The 15422-nt window shown below is 52.6% G+C and overlaps 1 protein-coding gene across 1 annotated transcript in view; it reads right to left on the bottom strand.

Moving 5' to 3' along the window:
* Positions 1–11803, bottom strand: part of MAP2K4 (mitogen-activated protein kinase kinase 4) — a 98826-nt gene extending 87023 nt beyond the window's left edge. Inside the window, exon 1 of the mRNA XM_074160007.1 lies at positions 11588–11803. Within this exon, the coding sequence (XP_074016108.1) occupies positions 11588–11687 (100 nt within the window). The 5' untranslated portion in view covers positions 11688–11803. The remainder of the gene's footprint in view (positions 1–11587) is intronic.
* Between the last annotated feature and the right edge of the window lie 3619 nt (positions 11804–15422).

Genomic DNA, 15422 nt, shown 5'->3' on the forward strand with positions numbered 1-15422 from the left:
TACCGGTACCTCGCTCCTCTGAAGCACTGGGCAAAATGACTTCACAGGGTCACTTGCAGTTCTGTTCACAATATCCAATATCCACAGTACCGGGAATAGCCTCTTCCTCCAGCACACCACAGTGGCAGCTGACAGACTGGGAAGACACCATTGCCGTGAGACTGCTGCGGATGCAGAGAATGCTGTAACCTACAGAGACCGGGGACGCTCAGCTCAGTCATCCGTGGCTGCCTCTCTGGGGCAACATCGGCAGCTCAATCCACACCTCTTGAACGTGATGCCCGAAAGGACAGCAAGATTTTGACCCCAGTATTGTCTGCACACATCTGCAGTTTGGTGCGTTGCTCCACAGTGTGGACAATCAGCCATTTGAACGCCACCTCAGAGTGTTCATTGTGCTTGGGTCGGGTCTCAAGGACTCGGGACACACCAGCGCAGGACTGAGGACATGAACACTGGGCAATCAGAGCTTCACTGCCAAAGCAGTCAAAGTATTAATCAGATTTGAGAGGGAAACCCAACACAAACCTTCCCAGAAAGCATTTATTTATTAAATGGAAATCGCAGCGCGGACAAGCGGCTCCTGGCCCCCGTCCCAGGTGCTTTGAGAGCGGCGCAGTGCCCTGGCAGGAGGCAGGGTGCAACTCAGACCTTTGGCAGCTCAGCGATGGAGCAGGTTCCCTCCCGCCAGCCCAGTCACAGGCTCCCATTCAAGTCAGTCGTGACTAAGACCCATCTATATTAAAGCAAATGACCAGCCCCAGAAATATTTCACATCTTCACTGAAATCAACCCTGTATTCATACATTCTTCATTTACAGTTTATTTTTGTAGGGCAGGAAAAAAAAAGCAGTCGTACTGACAAATCAGACTTGGAATTTGCAGTTCCAGTCACAGAAGATCGCAAATCATGTCCCTGATGGGGAACCAGCTGAGCCCTGTACGCTGGCGCTGGGGACACACGTGGGCACAGACACCAGCTCCCACCATTCCTGTCTCACCCTTCGCCACTTCCACACTTGCCGAGAGGATGCTCCTCCCATCTGCTCTGCTGCAGCCCTCATCAGCAGGATCAGCAGTGATGAAGCCACAGGAACGGGCCAGGGAGTAAGTTCTTGTTCTCAGCCCCGAGGACATCCAGCACTGACACACAGTGGCAAAGCTTCACCTGTAGGAAACGTATTTGGCCACAACTCCGGCATAACCAGCTGGGCAGATAAATTCCAGGATGCTACTCCAACTCTTCTCAAAAAGAAGAGTTTTAAATTAATTAGAAACATATTTTAAAATAGATTTTGCATTTCCAGGAGAAGGCTGGCAAGCTTGTTCAGATACTCAATGCGTGCCCCCAGTGCAGTAAGAACTCAACGGCCAACCTCTCCAGCCCTTTACATCCAACCCCTTCTTCTCCCAACAGAAGCCTGAGCTCATTCACAACTCCCTTGCCCAAACTCCACACACACCTACACTGCACGGGCACACTCTCTACTTACAACACTTGGGCTACATCAGATCAGAAAGGAGAGAGTTGACGTCTACTTTTCCCCAAATCAGTAAGGAAACCAGCTTTAAAAGCACACATCCAAACACCCCAGTTTCCACGTGCTGACTGTTCCTGCTGCCCCAAGGCAACAAGTACCTTGAAGAAAGGACAAAACTCTGGTGCCTGTCCTCGGCTGAGAGCCAGCCCTACATGAAGCGGTTCTGATCATCTTCCCCGTTCCTACCCTCCACCGTGCACGGTTCTGAGTGGGACAGGAGGAAAGCAGAGGACATCAAAGATAGGGCGAGGTTTCCAGCATTTGGCATGAGACCAGGTCCTGAACTGACACCGTTCAGGAGGGGAACTGGTCTTTACAGGAAAGCTCGGACGTGGTCCCATCACTCCCAAGAAGGGATTTCCAAATGTAATGCTTTTATCTTATTCCATAACCCCTTCCAGGTCAAAGCAACTCAGCCATGTGTTTTTAAAAGGAAACTGTTTTATCTCTGTCCACAAACCTCTTCAAAGTACAAACACTTTGCTCTCTGGTCCAAAAGCAAAGTGATGGCTAATTCAGTTCAGAGAACCGCTTCCAGAGAATCAGGTCCAAAGCAAACCATAAAACCCTTTTGGTCCACAGAAAAAAAAAAAATAAGCCTAGAGAAGAGCTGATAAAAGGAGTGACTCCCTTTGGGCTCAGCTCTGTCTGCTCCCAACAGCTGCCCTCCTTACGCCACAGGGCATCTCCTGAAACACCTCAGAAAGATCAGATAAATTATTCAAAACACAGACTAATTCCTGGTGCTTGGACTCTTTGGTCGCTCCAGGATCAGCGTGAGCCGTCTGCTTCCTGGAGGGCTCGCTCTGCCTCCAGTAAAGGGCAAACTCAAGGCTTCGATTTGCAGAAGAGGAAATCAATTTAGCAGCTAATAAATACACTATTTGCCCAATATACATACTCTCCGTCTCCCTTGATGCTCATACAAAAGTTAATGGGCCGTACTCTGCTAAGCAGAGTTACTGCACCATTCACATGAAGGGCAGCTCGGCTCCTGTAGAGCAGACCCGGGAGGGAGCGTACGTTTGGCAACACCATGGTGTGCTTCCTCACTAACAGCAAGAGCAGAGATCCCTCCACCAGGGCTAGAGCCTGAGGAGTCAAGGTCACACATTTTGGAAGATGCTCTGCAGCATCACATGATGGTCCTGACGCAGATCCAGGCCAAGGATCTCTCGGACGTCCCATGCGGGGTCTGTGCAGGCATCTCCACAAGGACCTTTGCTTACTGATAGTTTGGTCTCCTCTCAAAAATTCACAGACTGTGCACGGGAACTTAAATAAACTTTTGACATCTGATAAAAGTCATGCTCAAACCTTCCCACCTGACCATGGGGGGGCACAAACACACTGCAACCACACGAACTGCAGAACTTACCTTGAAGCAACAGCAGCCTAAGTAGACCAAGAAACACACATCCTGGGTATCTTCAGGATCTAAAGCCTCCCCTCAAACAAAAGAAACCCCAGTAAGATTACAGATGCCCAGAAGAGACAGCTTAATGTCATTTAAAATAAAGTGGAGTGAAAAGTTTAAAGCCAAAGTCAGCACCGCAGCCTGACCAGAACATCCACTCCTGAACACGGATGCTCGGCCAACACGAAGCTCTGCCGAGACACAAACACTGCAGCAGAGCAAGTTCTCGATTCTTCCTTCCCTCCTTACTGCCATTTCCAAATGGATTTGGCTGACAAAGTTTATCTTCTTTTATATCCTTTGGTTTAAAATGAACCCCTCCTGTCCTCTGGGTCCTTGAGTTTAGGGTATTCAATCACATTAATTAGTTCAACTCTGCCCCACTGCACATCTCCCCGAGTCTACCCTTTCCTTCAGGAAGCACCTCAGAAAAAAGACCAATCCAGGCAGGCACAGTTACCAAGAGATAAAAACACTGGCATTAAAGGCAGGCAGGAAGCTGATTAGCTCCAATATTGCACTCTTCTAACGCCTAAGTACACCAGAGCACTGGTTTCTCACACTCACAGCTTTCCCAGAGCAACACAACCGGGGAAATTTGCTTGAGCCCTGACAAGCAAAAAAAAAACACACACACACACACAAAAAAAACAAACCCAGAAAAATAGGAGCCAGATGAAGTCCTTGAGCCCCCTGCCCACTCCAGCAACATGCCCAGAAGAGACGACAGCCACAGGAATCCTTTGGCAGCAGGAGAACCTAGGCAGAAGCTGCTGCGGGGCTGCCCAGGGGACAGGCCACAGCTCTGCCCCACCAGCAGCACTGCCATGGGGCTGTCGGGGTCAGTGCCCCACGGGAGCTCATGAAGGGACCTGCTCCCAATGTGAGCAATGGACTTCGGGAAGTTCAGAGGGCAGGATTTAGGGTGAACCCGTGCCGTACAGGCAGGGTCTGACAAGAGATGGAGCCACCGTGCTCTCTGCCGGTGCCTGGGAAGGTGGGGTTCCCCCCTCCTGCCACCCCTCAGGGAGCTCTGTCCCCTCCTGAGCTGGGACCGGTCACGGGGCGATGCCTGCAAGGTGAACAGATCGAGGGGCTGTATGTTACAGGTACATGCGTACCAACCGTGAATACACCACCCCTAACACGGGAACACCCCTCTGAAATGCACCCTCCCTGCTACTTCATGCTTTACAGACAGTGACTTCACCCCCAGACACCTTCAGAATAACCTAGAGCACTTTCCTTCCTGTTGATTTTGATAATTAAATATTTCGCTATTTTAACAGTCACCCTAAACACCCAGGTTTACGTACCGAGAGGGGTGAGCCTCACGGCTTCTCTTTCAGACACCCTCCAAAGAGAAGTGCCATCGTCACCAAAGAGCGGCACACGCACAGGGAGGGATAACAAACACATCAGTGATTCCACTGGCAAAGCCTCGCAGGGACACAGTATTCACGTTACCTACGAGTGTAGCTAAAGAAACACAGGTGAAGTGTCTCTCTCCAGGGATTTACCATGAGTTAACTACTGCAGGTTAATTAATCCAGCTATAGCGACACATCTTCTTAAAAGGAAGAAATTTTTCAGTGCTCAAAAGGCATTGCGCTGTCTTTTACCCACTGCTCAAACATTTCTTCTGCGATCAAACAAACCTGCAACATCAGAAGAAATCTGAAGATCCAAGAGACAAAGAAAAGCCCTCGGCAGGCGGGCATGCCAGCCCCAGTAAGGCAGGGCAGGACTTGCAGTACTGAAGACACGGGGTAGGTGAGCAGCACAGGGGGTTGCTGGAGGAGGGCCCCTCTGCCAGCAGCCAACCACCAGAAACACACCAAACATTGAAAAAAGAAAAAAAAAAAACAACCACCAAAACAAGAAACAGCTTAAAAATGAAATAACAACTGGACCAATTGACCTAAAGACACAGATTCTCCTGAAGTGGTGTCTTTACAGAGACGGGGTTTCTCATTGTAGAAGAGGTGTTAGAGCGCAACCATAAATGACCAGGATCAACACAGGAATCTCCACAACTTTTGCTCATCCCTCCAAAGCAGGAGGCCAGACCGTACCATAACCAGAATACCATCCTGACCAGAATATCCGTGGAAGAGTCCACGCCCCAAGGTGACAACTCCTGAACCATGATGAAAAGGTTCAACTGCCAAAAAACAGCTAACTTTATCCAGCAGCTCTGCTGCTGCTGCCACAATCCCCCCCGCCCGGCAGGACGCTGTGTCTCAGCACGCAGCAGCAGGATGACAGAACCATACATGTCTAAGGAGGCGTTCCTGTCTTTGGTGAATACAATGCAGTCCATTTTAAATAAGGTACGCAAGATCTGGGAACACAACCAGCACCTCCTGAAAGCTGGTCCAGATCAGTCTGGCCTTTGAGAGGATGCCTGAAGCATCACATCCATTCTGAGATTTTTGTACCTTCTTTACGAGCATTTCAGTGACACTTGGGTGGACAATGCGCTGCCGGTTCCTGCCCCACAGGGCAGAGTGCTACACAAACACCCCACACAGCTCTTCCTCTCACGAAGTTTTGCTTTCCGGCCTCCACAGGCTACAGCAGCTATTCCTCCCACGGGGAAGCAGACCTCCATTCTTCTTTCAACTCACATAAAATCTTATCAAACCTAAACTTCAAAGGCAGCGATCGCATCCTTGTAGCAGGATGCTAACAAGGTGTTTATGTTTGTTTGATACATGCGGAGCTTAACCTGGTTACACAAGACTCCTGGAAGTAACATTTCACTGCAAACACACTGGGACTATGAATAAATTTAATTTGGGGGACTCCTCAACAAAATCAAATTTGGAAAGTGCACATTTTTGTTTGTTTGCAGGTTTTTTTGGTTTGTTTTTTTTTTTTCTTCCTTGCAAAACTCACCTTTCTCTGGCAGGACAGCCCTTGCTTTGACAGGCAACAGTGTTATTTCCACTCCCGTCAGTTCCATCAAATCATCATAAAATAACTGAATAACTCCCAGCATCTCATGAGACTTACTAGTAATTTTAGGCTGCCCCTTTACCAGGAAAGCAGGCACATTAAGAATATCAGTTGATTACAAGCAAACCAAAATGAAAAGCTGAAATGGATAAACATACAGTTACAAATAAATACAGTCCTACGCACGCAGGTGTGCGCCAAGACTCACACGCAAAGCAGATACAGTCAGCCATACCCTGGCAGAGAGACTGCACAGGAATAAACTGGGCAGCACAAATGAACTGAAATACACTGGTTTGCTCACTGCACAACTATCTCTACCTTCCAGAATACAGGCAGACGTGTCCGAGTAGACAGACACCCATCATGCTGACAAATCTGCCAGTGTCAGCTTGCACCAGCAGCGTACGGTGACACACACTGGTTTTATAATCCCACCATGGGCAAGAGTAAGTGCAGTCACCTTCTGATTTTATTCAATCAGCTCCCACCTGCTAAAGATACAACTCACTTTGCCTAGACTAGAATGAGAACACATAATTAAACTACAAGATAACTTTACTACCTACTGAGGACAAGGATTAATTCTCTCCTCCAGTTCCCTCTCTTTTCTTATCTTGTTCTTTTCTATCTCCCTTGTTTTCTTATCTACATCATACATTTCATTTTACCTGCTCATTCATACGTTGCTTCACACTTAACCTGCTGCTCCCTTTGCTTCACAACCCTCCACCTCCCCACTGTCTTCTCGTTCCCCACATCCTGCTCTTTGAGGCTCCCTAAACAAATCACCAGGTTTGCTGGGGCTCCTCTTACTTTCCCCATCCATTAAGCCCTTCTACTCGGAGAGGTAAGTCCACCCAGCAGCCTCCTGACAGTGCCCACACTGCGCCCCAGCAGATCCAACATCTCAACTTTGAAGCATCGACATCTCGTTCCCCTCCTCCTGCTGGGCCCACATCCAGCAGCGCGGAGAAGAACTGCTCTGGTCACTCCTCGCGCTCACAAAGGCAGCGACACAAAGAGCAATGTGCCCTTGTGGCCAAGAGGGCCAATGGAATCCCCAGCTGCGTAGGGAAGAGTGTGGTCAGCAGGTCGAGGGAGGTCATTCTCCCCCTCTACTCTGCACTGGTGAGGCCAGAACTGGAATACTGCATCCAGTTCTGGGCTCCCCAGTTCAAGAGAGACAGGGAACTACTGGAGAGAGTCCAACATAGGGCAACTAAGATGATGGAGGGATTGGAGCATCTCCCTGATGAGGAAAGACTCAAAGAGCTGGGGCTCTTTAGCCTGGAGAAGAAAAGGCTGAGGGGAGACCTTATCTATGTTTACAAGTACCTAAAGGGTGGGTTGAAGGAGGATGGAGCCAGACTCCTTTCAGTGGTTGCCAGTGAGAGGACGAGGGTCAACGGGCACAAGTTGGAACATAGGAGGTTCCACTCAAATATGAGGAAAAACTTCTTTCCAGTGAAGGTGGCAGAGCCCTGGAACAGGCTGCCCAGGGAGGGTGTGTGAAGATCTCCCTTCTCTGGAGATTTTCAAGCCGCGCCTGGATGAAGCCCTGAGTGATGTGCTCTGGGCAACCCTGCTTTAGCAGGGGAGTTGGACTAGATGATCTCTAGAGGTCCCTTCCAACTCTGACAATTCCGTGATTCCGTGAAAGAAGATGAGGAGGACACAGGAGTCATGGCATCTCTTACTGAATTCCTCTACCAAGGATTGTACCAGTCACAGTGATGCCCACAAATGGTTTCATGTAGTATTCTGCTTTGATAGTGCTGGTTGAAGTAACTATGATTACCCCAAAGACACAGCGTTAAGTTACACACTGACACCAAATTCACCTGACCATGGTGACCAACAAAGTCCATCGCGGTGCTCACCAATTCTGCCATCTGCCAAACAGGAATGGCACTTGACCTCTCAAAAATCATCCCAGAAGCTCGTTTCGGCCAGGCAGAGAGAGGGGCAGAGCCCAGCTTCCTCGTGCGCAGTCACAAACCCACCTCCCGACTCCCACCCGTCACTGATGCGCTGAATGGCACCCAAGGGTCAGGGCGACTCTTCGGTCTCCATCTCCAGTCAGTCCCTGGATGTGCTCAGACACGTTCCCCTCGGCAGCCTCCCAGCCCGGGCTCCTTCTTCATCCCCACAGAGCTCTCTCTGACCAGGGATGGACCTTCTCTGATTTTGGCCAAAAACAAAACACAAAGGTTACAGCTGGAGTAGGGTAGGAATCAAAATTCTTCCTATGCCTTGGAATTAATTACATTTCTAGAATTCACACCACCATTCTTCAAATGATAATTTTCTACATAATGGCAGCAAAGACTATTACTAATTTTGGCAATGAGAGAAATGCAAAATTGCTCCAATTCCAGCTTGGGTGTTGTTTTTTCTTAGATTGCTGTCAAAGTGGGATCCTACTTTCTGAAGAATCTCTGTTTTCTCCACAAAACATCCAGGAACAGCTCCTGGACTTCTAAAATTACACAGAACTAAGATGGACAATTATTCTTCACAGCAGCAGCCACCGGCATCCAGACAGACTTCACATAACAAATAAAAATTTCAAAAATTCTGAAATAGGATCCATTTTCAAAACTTAGAATTGCAGCTCTCCTTGATTTCTGAGCAGTCAACCGTGCCTCGAAGACGGTACCATCAACCACACCGGCCAGGGGGCCCTTTGGGGAGAAACGAAGCTCCCGGGCCCGTGGGCAGGAACAGCTGAGGTATTCAGCCAGGAGAAGACACGAGCGTGAAGCCGGGGTGTGCACAACACTAAGGGTGAAAAGACCTGAAGCAACCCCTTACCTGATCAGGAGGCTTGAGGGCCATGCCTGCACAGTAAGGCCAGCATGAGGACAGCGAGGTGTCCCTTCATCTCAGTATTGTCACCTGGAGGGGCTTTAGCCTGTGTGCATCAAAAACACTGTAGGATACTGAATTAAAAACAAAACAGGGTGGCCTGTAGAGACCTTCTGGATCTGCCGCCCTAGCTCCAGACACCAGCGTGATGGGCCTCAACTTCCATGAAGACTTCTCCCCTCTCCCCCTAGCCCCTACCAAACTCCCCAACTGCAGATACCCTTTAAGAAACAGGAATCCCCTCCAAGAGCTCTCCCCTCAGGCCAGCCTGCCCAAGCACACGTCCTCTGGCCACAGTCTCCAAATCCCAAAGCCTCTGTAGCTGTCCAGAAGAGCACTGCCATGGTCTCCACAGCAGTGAGAGTTGTCCCACCTTCTCTTGCTCCCACCACCTCCCTCACAGCAGCAGTTGCACAAGCCAGGTCAGAGAGTGCTTCTGGCTGAAAGTTAACTGAGCAAAGGTTTTTTTTAAAAATATAATTACTTGTTTCCAGCTTAATGACTTCCCTGCTCCACCTCGCCATACCATTTAAGCCAATGAAATCAAGACTGACGCAGTCCTACCTACTTTTCTCCCCACCCAACAATACATTCCCGCACCTCCCTTGAGCCAGCGCTTGCCCAACCCCACCACGAGCAAACACTGGGTGCCCAAACTGCGGAAAACTCACCGCTTGTTGGTGGGTTTGCTCTGCGACAGCTCGGCTTGCCTTGCCGTCAACAGGACACGCGCCAGGGGCAAGGCCACCTCTGAGAGCAGCTGCGCCTGCCCTGCAGCCTGCAGACACCTCCAGCCCCTTCCCATCCCACCCCCAGCAGCAGAGGGTTGTCCTCCTGTGATGGAGCTTCTTTACTGGTTCCAGAAACCTGCCATCACCACCACCGTCAAAGCAACCTGCTCTTCCAGAGCCCACCCAGGATCCCACCCTCCACTCCTCCCAGGGCACACAAACACTCACCACTTATCTTTAAAAAAAAAAAAAAAAGAAACCAAAACACCAAACCTTAACACCAGCTTTCACTACAAGCACTTGCATATTGTCAAACTAACCTGTTGTCCTGAATTCCTATTTAAACAGCCACTTCACAACAGCAACAGTTACCCTTCCTGCACCTGGGAAAGGCCAGAGATGCTACATCTTAGCGGGCAACCCCAGCTCTGGAGTCAGGGTGCAAACCCAACCCTCAGCCCAGAAGATACAGGGGATTGAGGGGAACGATTCATAAATACGAAGAACAGGGGTCAGGTGGAAATACAAGGGGCAACACAGAGAGCTGTAGCTGCACGACAACAAGGCTATTTCTTGTTTTATCACGACTATTTTGCCATATCGTGGTCAAGTTTTTAATCCATGCATTTAATTTACAAGGTTTGGGATTCTGTTTTTTTCAAAGGTGTTGTAAACACGGATAACAGCACCTTCCCCAGGCCCAGCAGGTACCAGCTCCACCCAGTGAGCGCCAGAGCTTCACAGGGTGGAAGCTGCAAACAGCAAAAATCCACCTTTTTATTCCAAGTACACCAAAGGCTTTAGTTTATATGCTCAGTTCTCAGCCCGAACAGGTCCCCGTCAGCCTCGGTGCAGTCTGTCCCAGCAGGACAGAACATACACTACAGCAAACCACGGTGACAAACGGTATTTGCTGAGAGCACCTGCACCTCTCACACGGGGAGCAACCTTTCCTTCTTCTATTAAAAAAAAATAAAGAGTTCCCAAAACAGGATAAACAGCTTCTTTGATAATACCACCCCTGTATTAAATTAAAAAATAAACCAGCACTGCATCACCCCAGCCTAATGAAGCCTAAACTGTTGCTCAAGCAAAGAGTATTTTTCAGTGGTCTAACTTTAAAGGAAAAACTCGAAAGCTGTAGCTTCTATGAAAAATAACCATCCACCGTTTTTGCAAGACTGCTCAACCACCACCGAGCACAGGCGGGAGCCCTGGCAACACGACCCTGCCAGAACACCGTAAATGTCCATCAAAATAAAACAAAACTGAACCCGAAGTTCCCCGTCGCGCTGTCGGGACCGAAACATCTGCCTGGGGACAGACACACGGACACGGAGGGACCGGCCGCTCCGCGCTGCCCGCCCAGCGGGGCCGGGCCGTCCCGCCGCGGGCCCCGGCGTCCGCAAACACCGGCCGGGCCGGGCCGCCTGCCCCCCGCCCGGGCCGCGTCCCGGGGCCCCCCCCCACCCCAAGATGCTGCTGGCCTCGGCCCGCGCGGGTCGCCCCGGCGAGGCCGCAGAGCCCTCCCCGGACGGGAGCAGCCGCAGCCGCGTCCAGCCGGCCATTGTCCCGCCCCGCGGCTCCCCGCTGCCGCCGGGTCAGGGCTCCGCGCCTCTCGGCGGCCCCGGGCAGGGCCGCCCTTCCTCCAGGGGAGCCCGCCGAGGGCGGCGGGAGGCGGCAGCCGCGGGGAACGGCGGGGCAGGCCCGGAGCGGGGCCTGCCGGGGGCGGCCTGACGCCCCCCACCCCTCCCCGGCACCCCGGGGCGGGATTCCCGCGGGCAGCGCCGCTCAGGACGGCGGGCACGGCCGCGGCCCGGGGCTCCCAGAGCCACGGCCCGCCCGGGCCGGGGCCCAGCGCGCGGGGGGGTAGGGGGGAGCGGAGGGAGAGGGGAGGCACGGGGCGGCCGGCGCCGCCACCCCCCCCACCCGGGGGTTCGCCGGGCGAGAGCGGAGCCGGTCACCGCGCTGCCGGGGCCCGGCCCGGCCCGCCGAGGCCTAGAGCGGGGCGCGCCGCCCGGGCCGGAAGCGCCGGCCGGGCCGCGGCCTAGCGCGGGGCTGCTTACCCTGCATGCTGCTGGCGGCGGCGTGCGCCTGCGGGCCGCCCGCGCCCGGCCCGCTCCCACCGCCCGCGCCGGAGCCGCTGCTGGGGCTGGGAGTCGCCATTGTGTGCGCGGAGAGGGAGCAGCGCGGCGGCTGCAATGCAGCAGGGACCCTCCCAGGCAGGACACCTAGAGCCCCGCCGCCGTATAGCAGCCGCCGCCGCCGCAGCCGCCCCGTCCGCCCCCGGGCTGGGGCCGCCGCTTAACCCCTCCCAGGCGGGGCGCCCGCGGCCCCGGCGCCCTGCGGCAGCCGCTGCGGCGGGGCGGGAGCGAGCGCTGCCTCCGCCGGCAGCGGGGAGTCCTCGTCGCCCCCCGGGGCCGCGCTCTGCCCCGGACCCCGGCCCGGTACCGGCCCAGCTCCGCCCCGGCCTCCCCGGGCAAGGCGGAGTTGGCGGGGGGGGGGGAGCATGGCCCGCTCCCTCCGGCCGCAGCCCCCGGGAGTCCCCGCCGCGGTGTGCCCGGCCCCGGCAGCCCCCGGGCCGGAGGGCCCCGGCCGCTGCCCCCGCGTCTCCCACCTGCGAGCTCCGGGAGGGCCCTTGGGGGCCGGCAGCTGGTCCGAGCTGTTTTATCCGATTTCTCATCTTCGCCCATGACTTCTCCTCCCACTCAAGCAGCTACTTGCAAACTTCTCGAGTCTTCCCCGGGACCTCTTCCCTGCCCACCGCAGGGCAGAGCTTCCTCCTCTGGTTTCCATGATGCCCAGGGCATCATCCTCTTCTGCCACCATCGGTCTCCTCCACTATTTCTTTCCTGCCTTAGCCACTGCTGTTCATTCCAGCACATTGTTTCTGATCCAGCCGCTAACTCTGGCGAACTTACAGCCTTTAGTCGTAGGGACAGCACGTGCCAGGAATTAGAGCAGCAAAATGGGTCCCCCAGAGACATGGGCTCTCTCTCCAGCCCCCTGCATGATTTGGGGGAGTCCCTTTGCCTACAAGAGTCCTCGTTTCCTCATCTATGTAACAGAAATAATACTGACCTCCTTTACGAGTTGAGATCTGCTGATGACAAGAGCTGGACACCCGAGTGCTAGACAGCAGCATGCAGGTTCTCCCGGCTCCTCCTTTGCCCAGGCTTCTCTATGCTTCTTGTGAAGGTGGTGATGGAGCAAACACCTCAAGTGCTGAAAATGCACTGGATGTGCTTCCAGAAGCTCCCAACCATCACCTTTTGTGCAGATGCAATGGGGGAAGAGAGTTGGGGCAGGAGCTGCCTCCCCTTCTGACCTTCATTTTTTCTTCTGTCTCCACAAGCTCAGCTCATATTTATTTATCTCGCCTCACATTAAGGCCAAGATTTTTCTTTCTTCTTGTGCTTTGAGCTTGGGAAAGCATCTTCTCCCATCCTAGAGTTTTCTGGTTTCCCTGCTCAGCTGCATATGGGGTCAGGGAGACAGGCTGAGATCCAAGCAGTAGTCTCTGGGGCACAAAAGGAGACCAGCCTTCTGCCCGAATGCTGCTCTCCAGGGAACACCTCATGCTCCACAGAGCTCACCTTTGTCAGGAGGTGGGAGAAGGGGGCAGAGCTGGTCTTGACCACCTCCCTCTTTCTGCTCTATCCTCCCAACTCCTGCTAGTCCAGCAAAGTCATGTTCAGCCCTGCCAGGGACGCAGTTTTCCTTTGCCTTGGGGAACACCATCACCTCCTCAAGCACTCAGCCCAAAATCCCAGTAACCTATTTGCTAGGTTTGAACTTAGGCTGCTACCCTGCACTGTCCCTCCCTGGCCACTGCTCTCTCTGGGGACACTGCTGAGTCTTTCAAACCTGTCCTCTCCACGGCTTTGGTTGGAGAGGAGCAGGAAGCATTTGCACCCACAAGAACAGCCCTTCTTGAATGTTGTTTGCGTGGGCACCACGGGTGGTTACAATCAGCACCAGTGCCTGGCAGAGGCTGTAACAGAGGCCACAGACCCCAGACACAGCAGCATGAGCACACGCGTCCTGGTGAAGGTGTGCCCTTATCCTCTCTCCCGTATTCCCATATGGGACACCTCGCTGCCTAGCACAAAGCGGGATCCCAACCACACATCTCCACCTACCGAACACCAGGGAGCACCAAGGACGGCTGCTCTGCAAGGAGTGGAGCATCACATAGTGGACGGGCAGCAGCTTCAGCAGCAAGGGCCCAGACTCAAGCAGGGCAGGTCCCATGGCAGGAACCAGGTTCAGCCTGGACTCCAGACAAGTCTCCTGCAACGAGGCAGGTCTGAGGTTAAGTCAAGTCCCAGGGCAGGCTCTGGCTCATGGCCCCAGGACACAGCCAGGCACAGCTCTAATGTAGTTTAGGCGGAGACCAAAGTAAAAACTTTGGCTAAAAATAGCTCTCAAGGGAAAGAGTGAAGAATGCTTCTCCCAGTTTTTTTTCAAAGTGCTCCAAAGTCACCTGATGTTTATTAAACTGCTTGCTCTTACCAGCAATACTGGCCTTAAATGATGAGAGTTAAACTCGGGGGGGGGGGGGGGCGAGGTGCAGTCCAGGTCCTGACACAAAAGACCTTCTCCCCACCCCTAGTTCCACAACTTTCCTTTCTCTTCCCTCTCACTCAAGCCTTAACCGAGAGCACAGGTCCAAAGCTGGCATCTTGCAGGCTGTGATGCAGAAACCAAGCGCCGGCTGCAAACACTGGCAGGAGCTGACAGCTGACCTCCGCTTCGTGCCACCTGCCTGTGGTTTGCTTACAATTAGGTAAAATCATACTGTTTATCCTTCTCCCCCCTGCAAATCTGGGAGGATCAACACTACCTGTCCTGACAGATGTTTGTGAAACCTGTTCTTAAAGACCTCCAGTGATGGGGATTGTGCCATCCCCCAGCAATCTGTTCTGGCACACTTCTGTCCTGACGTTATCTGAAAGCCTAACTTAAGCTTTTTTGTCTGAGCTGAAATCCTTTATATCCTGTGCTGCTCGCTGGGGCCGTGGCCTTCTTTGGAATGACCTCTTGAGACACTTGATGAGCGTGGTGTTTCTCTTCCCCTCCTCACTCCCGCTTTCTTTTCTACAGACTACGTCAACTCCATTCTTTCAGCCTTTCTTCATGTTTTCTGTGCCTTCTGGCCTCCTCACTGACCCCCTCTGACTTGTTTTTCTGTTGATCTGTAGTTTCTGAAGTGCAGTGTCCCTAGCTAGGCATGTCACTCCAGCTGGGCTTGGGGGCTCCACTGCTGGCTCACAGGCTCTAGCGTGGTGCCTTTCCCGTTGCCGGTGTTCGGTTTGCTCTCCATTACACCTCGGACTCTTTTGTGAGAAACTGCATCCCCCTGGTTGTTCCCTCACGTCTATTTGCGGCTCACTGTTCATAAAGGTTATGCTTGAGGTTGTACCTGTTGAATTCTGCCTTAGTGGTTTCAGCCCATTTGTTGCTCTAGTGCTGAATTCTGTTGTCTTTGCTGTCCTTCACAGCCTGGAGTAATTTGCAGGTTTAGTAAGGCAATCATGACTGTTAATCATCTAGGTTGTTAACTGAAGTAATTAAAAAAGATCTGGCATCAGAATGGACTCGGGCAAAAATGGTTTCAATATGTCCTTCCATTTTGACAACCACTGATAATTAGCACTTGAGGTAAAATTATCTCACGTGTGGTCGTATCTGCTTAAGACAGGGTCAGGACAGCCAGCGTTAAAAACCGTCCTGAAGTCAACATATATGACATCTGCTACTTTTCACTTTATGCCTAAAAAATTGTGCCACACCAGGACATCAGATTGGTTTGTCAGCATTTGCTCCTGACGAGTCCACGGTGGCTCTTGTGCATCCCCTCTCGTACTCTGGGTGCAAAAAACTGCCTTGTTTAACGAG

This window comes from Numenius arquata, chromosome 17, assembly GCF_964106895.1.
Source record: "Numenius arquata chromosome 17, bNumArq3.hap1.1, whole genome shotgun sequence".
NCBI classification, from domain to species: Eukaryota; Metazoa; Chordata; class Aves; order Charadriiformes; family Scolopacidae; genus Numenius; species Numenius arquata.